The 9,753-nt window shown below is 34.9% G+C and overlaps 1 protein-coding gene across 1 annotated transcript in view; it reads left to right on the forward strand.

The window, feature by feature from the left end:
* LOC124616735 (F-box only protein 33) overlaps positions 1–2,644 on the forward strand; it is a 72,896-nt gene extending 70,252 nt beyond the window's left edge. Inside the window, exon 7 of the mRNA XM_047145100.1 lies at positions 2,035–2,644. Coding sequence (XP_047001056.1) covers positions 2,035–2,169 — 135 coding nt within the window. The 3' untranslated portion in view covers positions 2,170–2,644. The remainder of the gene's footprint in view (positions 1–2,034) is intronic.
* Positions 2,645–9,753: the final 7,109 nt, after the last annotated feature.

The raw sequence follows: 9,753 nt of genomic DNA on the forward strand, positions 1-9,753 counted from the left end.
ATCATAAGAAGACTTTATCGGGTGATTAGCACGTGTCCTTAAAAGTGTCTACTGTTTCAGGTTTTTCAGTGCCACTCTCCAGTGTGTCAAACAAATCTTTCGCCATTTGTGCAAACCCTTCTTTGTATACGTTAATTACCACATGTTAGTCCTATTTGGTACAGGTCCTACACGCTTCAGCAATATTTCAACATGGGATGCATGAGTGTTTGTAAGCAGTCTCTTTCATAGACCGATAGCATTTTCCCAGAACCCTACCAGTGAACCCAAGTCATTGATATTGTCATATGATACAATTTTTCTACTCGCCAAGCTGTGTGACAGGAGAACATGATGTAAAAAAAAAAAAAAAAAAAAAAAAAAAAAAAAAAAAAGGTTTTATGTATGCAAGCTTTCAGAGCCAGAGGCTGTTCCTTGTGGCAGAAGGGTTGGAAGGGAAGGAAGAGGTAGAGTTCGGAAAAGTCACTAAGAACCCTGGGTCAGGGGGAACTTACCAAACAGGATGAGAAGAAAAGACTCATCCAGTGCGGTAAATCTCTGCTGACCTGGTGTTCTGGATGACTTTTCCAAAATGTACCCCCTTTTCCTAAACCTCTCCAACCGTTCCTCTTCAACCTTCTGCTGGAAGGAGCCGCCACGAGCTCAGAAAGTTTGCATGAGTATAATCTTCTTTTACGTGTGTGTTCTGCTGTTGTTTAGCGTGTAGATTTTTTATCTATCAAACTACATTATATTGTTAAAAAGTGATAATTTTTATTAGAATATTCATGAAGATGGACTAAAAGTGCACATTCTCATTAGTAACATGAAACAATTTTCGCCTAAGATACTGGGTAGATGAATATAATTGACTGGGCCCACTTAAAGAACAATGTTGCATTAGTTAACAAACCACAATTTTGTATCTAGCTTGACAATCAATGCATTAATATCTGGGGAAAATGTTTAACGTGCAGCATTTCTTTGATTTGTACGTGAAACAGTCCATTACAGTGACTGTATGGGTATGGAGAAGACTTGTTCTGATAGATAGCAGAGTTCATGATACCTTTTGCTGTGGCTTATGCTGGTGCACTGGCAGTAATTTCCTTTTGATGAGTGATAATGGGAGTTAATTACAATGTGTTGTATCAAGAACATGAGAATGAACATCCTACTTCCATTTGTTTAATTGACAGAAGTTGTTGCATGCTCAAGAGTAGAGCATTGCTCTTTGATGGACTAGCCACAATGAGATTGCTTGTGGCATACTAATTTCTGGTTGCCAAATTTTATTAAATGTCTTTAATACGGTATTTGATTTATAACCCATCCCAATTATTATAAGATTATGGTCACAGTTACCACCATATTTTGCTGATGCATTTTTGTAAATTTTTTTTATTATCGTCTAATGTTTTAAGGTGTTTGAAGCAAAGGAGTCATTGATGTGAGTAAATTTCTAATGGGAACACTACTTAATCAGTGTAATGTGCTTTTCCACTTCAAATAACAGAAAAGTGTGAATATTATTTCTACAGTTGCAGATTTGACAGCAGAAACTTTCCATTTGCAGTGTCTCAAGATTTTCTGTGATCCAAAGTTTAATGTACTTTTCTTTCCTAATAATTTTTCAGCAATAGCAGGCAACTGTAGTAGTATCATTGCACGAGAAGAAAGAGACCTATGGCTCTCATCTTCGTCTACATGATTTTTCAATGATGATAAAATCATCATCCATAAATAAATCTCATTATTTTAAGTCAACCATTTCACTTGTGGAATGAGTACTGTTAGTCAGTTATTGGTGCAAATTTCTGCACAGAGATCTACGGTAAAATTAACTTACGGTATCTGTATTATACACTATCTGCAAACAGTTAATGTTATTTCAAAAATCTCGTTCATTTCCACTCTTTTGTAAGGAATTGTATCTCACCTAACAGTTCTGTAAAATCAAGATAACTTGCAATCTTTATAACAACAAACCACATGTTTATGAAACACGCTGAGTAGTGGCCTGTTGGAGCTAATACTGTCTATCTCTGTGTTCAGGAAATCAGCAGAGAATTGAAGAGAACCTGGGCCCCACTGGACGATGTTACATTACCTGAGGTTATACTCAACCCTATCCTGGGGGATTCTGATGAGTACATCCTGCAGGTACTGAGAGATACTGAAACAGCGTAATGAAACTATTCTTGTAGGAAATCTCAGCTCAGCTAATATTCTGTGAGTAGAATATGCATACTGTAGCAAGAGCACCTCATGCATCTAGGCATTTACTCTGCAGCATTACTTAGTGGTCAACACAAACTGCTCACTGCAAGAATCTGTAATCCGCTGTCAAATATGAGCTGCTGCAGATACAATGTGGTATATCTTTTAAGTAAATTTAAAACATTTACTCTGTGGTCACTTGGAGCAAAATATTTTATTGTCAAGAAGAACAATACAGTTCAGTTTTATTGGTGATTATATCCACAGGAGTCATTTGAACTGGTTGTGGATAGGGCATAAAGCTTACACGCATGCCTGTCTGTCTGATGATTTCCTGAAAGCAACTTTTATTTGTTGTGGAGGCTTCCTGGTACAATCTGTGATAAATTTAAAATGGTCTACATACTTTCCCATTTAATCGACAAATAAAAATTGTTAAAACTTACAGGTCTCGGTATATGTATGGGACACAGAATTTTATGTTGAATACAGTGTTATGGTTATTTATGTATTCCTACACGACCAATTTTGTCACCTGTGTCAGAAAAGTGTACAGAGTCAACTGAGATGAGCTACAATCAATGTATAGCATCTGAAACATTTTATTTGTTTGTCTCAACTGTTTTAAGTTAAATGACTGTGGTAATGTTTGCCAGGGTTCCAGGTGTAATTATTAAAGCAGTTAACTTGTATGTGCATAACTTGAGCACATAGCCTTCTCTCTCCTGTTTTGTTTTGCATGCTATAAATATAAGCATGTCATTGTACTTTTTATATCTTCATCAGACCTGTTTTGCAGAAGATATGTGCATTCCTTGGGGAAGATATTTAAAGGCTTAGGAAGTGAGCAGTTATTTATTTACAACCACTAGTCTAAATGAAGAAAGATGTAGTGAAATGTACTTTTTTATGGTGCTGTGCCTGAGATTTTGAAAGATAACCACTAAGCCATTAATGTTAAATTGTTGGGTTCAGGAGCCAGTTAAAAGGAGGGTGTATAATATATCATTCCAATAATCACCGAAGACTTATGTAAGCAGTTCTGTGCAAGTTTGAGAACATTTTGTACACTATATTAGTGAAGGTGTGTGGATTAATATTGTAAAACAAATGCACAAAGACTGTTTCATTTTGCCAGCTATTAATATTGAGTCTGTGCAATGTGACAAAGGTAGTCACAAAATTATACTGTTGGGATCAATGTAGATGTTTTTGACACTTGGGAAGTCTGCATTAATAATATTTTGAGAAATGTCTTAGATTAAATATAGTTAACATGATTGCCTATGTCATTCAAGGCATTGGGTGTATAACATCTGTGATATCTTAGGAATTAGAGTTCAACAGCAAACTAATGGGGTTGCAAGATGTCCCCTTCCTAATAACATTAAGTCACGTCCAGAGCTGTAAGGTGCATACTATGAATAAACGTATCTGTAGTGTGTTTGATCGTTATCGTTTCCTATTTTGATGTCCTTTACAGTTATATATTTTTAATTGATGCAGTTTGTTTATGAGATACTGTTTGTAAACAACAGTTGTGAAGTTCCACATGCCTCGGATGCAGCTTTTAAAGTAGTTGTATGTGTGTTGAGTATAAAAGTGCTTTTAATATTGTGTAGTAATAAGTGTATTGAAATACAGAGATGTGGAAACATTAAAGTTTGGAGATTATAAGAAATAGGTTTTAAATAGAAATTGTATGATGCAAGTGCTCTCTTCCTGCTGGCTGCCCATTATAGAATCTCAGGAGACACCTGATTGTTACATCTAGTCAGGAAATGCTGGAGGCACACTACATAATGCAGAAAATATGACTCATTTACATACATACATACATACATACACAATTAGATTCAATAAATATTGTTGCAAACTGTACTAAAAAAATGTAGACTGCTGAGGTTATACACAAGTAATGTGTTCTTTCCAAGAAAGACTGATTTATTATATTAAGAACCATGGTTTGATAAGAATTAGAAAACAGCAACTAGAAATTGCCTACACCTGTACCCATTCCTATAAAATGTTACTGATTTACTTTGAGAAAAAGTACTGAAAATGAATTTACTAGTGTTGTTCATATAAGTTAATAGCTTAATTTAGTTCATATTATCACCCTCCATTACATTTCATTTATAGGGCTAAGAATCAATACTGGTTTGTAGAACATCAGAGCTCAGCTATTGTCTGCCTATTGCTGAAGATAAGATATTCATTTATAAAAGTATAAATTTAATGTTGCAGTGTTTCCACTTGTTCCAAAGTATTGAAGTGAATTTGATTTTTGCTGATCTCCTACACTCCCCCCCAAATGCACATACCTTCAAACACTTGAAAAATTACCTATTTGAAAAGTGCCATAAAACAATAAAATATTTGTAATACTACCTACACTGCAACTCTAAATTCCACAATGGCACAACAGACTGAAACTGTGGTTCACATGACATTAAATGCTCAGGGGCAGCTGGCAGTTGAGTTCAATGACATTCTTATGTATCAGTCTCAACCTTGTAGCCATTTAATGTTTCCATATTCTAAAAAAGAGTCATTTAGAAGAGAATTTATTTTTATTTACCATACTGCCATATTTTACATAATGCACTGAAAAGTAAATTTTAAGCAGAAAATATATTAAAGATCAAAGATCCTAAAGTACAAGCACACTGCAGAATTTTTATGTCGTATGGAGATGTATTTAAACAACCGTGGTGAGCATAAATGGTTGTGCAACATGGAGAATAAAAAGCTAATAGAATTCAGCTGAACTGAAGGGTGCACATCAGGTACATTGTAGTTATTAGACAGCGGGACTTAAAACTAGAATAAAAGAGAACACCGTTTCGTTACTGGAATTGTTCTGAATCACTACATTTTTATAACTACAAGGTTCAGTGTGTGTACATCTATTGGTTTTTTATTAATCCTTTCTAAGAAGATGCCTTAATGATATTTGTATGTGATTTAAATTTACATCAGTACATACTGTGAGCGTTCCATTTATGAATGTGAGCAGTGAGGCATCACTTTCGATCTTTAAAGACTTTGTCATCAGTATTAGGAAGCTCACTAGTAAAGAAATATACAGCAGTATTATGCCTTGATAGCATGTATCCCTCAAACATTTGTGGATATAAGAATATAGAGGGCCTTATTTTTGTTACTAACTTTTGTAAATCATCATTCCAAGAAGTCTTTTTTTCCTTTTTTAATTAGACTATAGAAGATTTGACTTGTTTGCTCTTTGGAATGGTGAGTTGAGAAGTACCTGACATCTTTACAAATGCACATGTGAAATCTGTGTAATTATGATTTTAAATGTAGCTGTGGTGTATATAAATGTGATTGCTGTTTACATCGGTATCAGTAGTTGATGATGGGATGCACAGAAAAATACAAAATTGTTTTCATTAAAAGGATGTTGCGAAGTTTTATCTTTTGTACTGTATTTCGCTAGTCAGTGTCAGGCCTGTACGAGGTAAAAGACCTATTGTTACCTTTTATACATATAGAAACTGTATGAAAGATGTATTCACTCATCCATATAAACATACAACTTAACAGGAAATGGTTGGCTAGAAATTTTCTCTTTGGACAGCTTAAAATTTATAGTTGATTGTACTGGGAAAAATAATTGATTAATAAAAACATGTATCATGTCTTCCCGTAGCCAACGAAACAAGATATTCGCCATTAATAAGCTATCCACTAAGGACCAGACAGTACCTACAAAAAATAGTTTTTTGTTAATAACAGTTATAATGAATAAAAAGAGTGTGTGTGTGTGTGTGTGTGTGTGTGTGTGTGTGTGTGTGTGTGTGTGTGTGGGCGCGCTCGGGTGTGCACATGTGCTTTTACATGTAGATTACTGCAGTAATAGAGCACTGATTTTTCATAGTTGTCCTTGTGAATTTTTAAGATTGATTTCAGAACTGGAGAGGTGTAGAAAATAATAACTGTGATTAACTACTAGAACATTTTTAAAAAATATGAGATGCTAAATAATTGCCATCAAAATGGACAATGTAAATTTGAAATACCATAATAAAAGTATGATGGCAGTGTGATAACTAACAGGTTTGTGTGTTGACTTTTGTAAAAATTACTAGAACATTTTATGCAGAGGGGGCAAGGAATATATCCTGTTATGGGGTCCTTTATTTACTTGTACATATCAGATCAGTAGAGATTGTCCTGCCAATAAAACTATTTGATCCCATTATGGCACCTTGTATTTTGTGAGGTAGGAGAAATGCCTTCTTGTCTCACAGTTCTTCTATTAATAGCATTTTTTGCATCCAGGCCATTTTCATTTGGTTTTCTCCACACTAATGTGTGTAGGTTTCTGTATTTGTTACTCAGACAGTACATATATATTCTATAAATAACACATTTGTACTTCACGCTGTTTCTCCTTGCAGCACTTGTTTCTTAAAAGAAAAGAGTAAAAACTGAAGCTGAAGCTTAGATAGTTGTATTCTTCTTCTTCTTATTCTTCTTCTTCTTCTCTCTCTCTCTCTCTCTCTCTCTCTCTCTCTCTCTCTCTCTCTCTCTCTGTGTGTGTGTGTGTGTGTGTGTGTGTGTGTGTGTGTGTGTGTGTGTGTGTGTGTGTGTGTTTTGGGAGCAGTAGCAGTGCAGTTTTCTTGTAGAGACATTCTTGTATTTGAGTGATTGATTGGATTTTTGTGGATGGCTCGTGTAATAAGACATTCTGACAATGGTGCTTTTCATGTGTGTTGCCATTCTATGTATCTGGAAGATTTTAATATCCTTTGATTAGTGTAACATTTTTAGGTGATGAGAACCTAGATTAGATTAAATGTGCAGTGAAATATCATCATAAAGAATTGTGACACTTAAGTATCAAAGTTGTGAACTGATCCTGTGAAATGTTTTGGATTTAAAAAGGCAACATTTGTTTATAGTAGAAAAATTTTGGTTATATTGGAGATATGAACTCAGACGAACTTTCAGCAAATTTTGTACATTAAAACATGCAAAGAGCCAGAATGACGGACTGACTGACCGACCGACTGTTGATTGAAAGAAACTGAACAGTAATCAGATTGTATAGGTTGTGTAACTGCATGATCTTAATTCAGTCCAGAGGTTTATGATTTAGCACAGTCCTTGAACTGTGGGGTACAGTTCATATTAACATTTCAACTCTTCTATCCATATGAGGTTGTTGCTGTTGTATGTAAAATGCATGTCTGTTGTATTTTAGATCTGTGAATTTCTCTTGTCCTATATATTTGTCAACCTTGTGTATAGTTGGTGTAGCAGTACTGTTGTATAGTACACAGTCAGGTGTTTCCAGCTTAAAATGTTGTAAAAGTTTTAGACTGGAACAACTGAAACACAATTTTTAATGTGTAGCTTCTGAAATAAAGCTGGATAACAATAGCTCCACTTAATTACAGCAATAGTTCTGCTTAGATATGCCACTCTGTTGAAAGATTAAAAATTGACTGATGAAGTATCAAGAAAAATAAAGTTGCATAAGAATGACAAGAAGATAATCAATGCTATAGTGGGTAGTGTGCTCAATGAAGTTGCTATACTTCCTGAACCAGCCAGCATACAAAATAGCCAAGTGCCGCCTCCATAAGACTTCAAAGAATTATAAGTGACAATTACAGATCAAAAATCTCATGTTCTTTGTATTCTTAATGGTCCAGTCTACCTTCATTGAAGTTTGTTCCTTCACATGTCCTTGCTCTTTATCAGTTCTCAATTTCAGCATAATTTGTTTAAAGTGTGTTAACCACACACACATCAATTGCTGCTGAATACATGAGACATTAAAACTCAAATGTTGTGCTTGTAAAATGTCTTTGATTACCTAATAGTGTAAAAGTGTTTAGTTAAATAATTTTCACTTAAAATTTACAAAAATAAATTCTCTCTCTCCCTCCCCCTCTCCCCCTCCCTCTCTCTCTCCCTCCCCCTCTCCCCCTCCCTCTCTCTCTCTCCCTCTCTCTCTCCCTCCCTCCCCCTCCCCCCTGTCTCTCCCTCCCTCTCTCTTTTTCTTTCTTTTTTTCTCCCCCCCCCCTCTCTTTAAAAAGCAACAATGCTATTTTAAAAGTAAGTTAGACAAAATGAAGATACGATGTGATATTCAGTTTACAGAAACTGAGGGGCTCGGGGCAGATAAGTGTGTATACAGCTGCACGAATTTATTAAACATTCCAACAGTTTGCATGTTTGCTCTAATGCGAAGTGATGGCGAGTTGTTTTGCCAACTGCTATTGAAGTGCCTAGTTATGGGCCCTGTTGTTATTCTTGGCAAAAGAGTAAATGATTTGCATTAAGATTAGTATAACGAACATATTTGGTATTACTATTATCAGAAATACTGAGCATTTGATTTCAATGTTGTCTCAGGGAGCCAAGTGTTTGATGCTGGCAATTATTGCCCATACTCTTTTGGTGATAATATGCTTACTCTGGATAGTTCATTGTGAGTACTTACCTCTGTTATGGCCTGACTTAGAATATTATTGTAACTCCAGCAGTACTGATAATTTTGGCAAATGTAGTTTTCAACATTCCTACTCCACTTTTGTTGTCTCATATTTCATTAGTTCTTTACTCTCATAAAATGCAGTTCCATTAACAAAATATTTTTTCTATATAAGTAATTGATAGGTTACCTAATGGTTGTATATGGATTGTTATTATATTAGATATCATTATGTTCATTGCCGTTACAAGAACTCATTTTGAAGTAAACATCTCTCAAAAAATATTATTTGAGACAGTTTGTGTTATGTAGACATTTAATGAGGGCACATCTAAAGTTGCGAGCAGTGAGTATAACAGTGTTCATGTTGATAAGGGGCTATATAGGTATGTCTTTAACAATTTAATGTTAAAGCACATAAAATGAGAGATGAAGTTCCACAGGGTAATAAATATACATAGACACATGTGTAAAGTGTTTTAAGAATCTGTATTTGTTGAACTATTCTATTGCACTGTGCTTTCTAGTTCAAATATATTTTTAAGAGGACCCTTCACTGATTACACAAAATAGGAATGTCACTTTTAGCCTATAATACATTTCTTGCTTTGCAAAGTTCCAAGGTTAAATATATTATGTTCTTTCATGGTTACTAATACATCATTCCATTGGCATTTTACTTTGTGTTGCTGCAGCACATGCTGCACACAGGCAGTGTATTCTGTGCCACAAACGTTAAGTTGTGTGCCTAATTAATTAGCAAACAGGGTGATTTGATAAGGGTTGGGGAGGTGAGTTGCTATGCTCTCTTTCTTAGAACTGTTCAGCTATTTACTGTTTACTTTTTCTTATATTTTTAGATTTGCAAATAAAGCCTATATAGCTGTGTTCTTCTTTCTTAGAGCTCACCCTCCCCCCCCTTTTTTTTCACTCTTTGTGAACAATTATTATTATTATTATTATTATTATTATTATTTTTTTTTTTTTTTTTTAAGACAGGTTCCCTATACCACATGAATGCTCGGCCTTAGGTTGAGTTCACTGACATTCCAGTATCTTCCCATCATGTTGCAGGGATTTCAGCA

Source organism: Schistocerca americana, chromosome 5 (genome assembly GCF_021461395.2).
Source record: "Schistocerca americana isolate TAMUIC-IGC-003095 chromosome 5, iqSchAmer2.1, whole genome shotgun sequence".
NCBI lineage: Eukaryota > Metazoa > Arthropoda > Insecta > Orthoptera > Acrididae > Schistocerca > Schistocerca americana.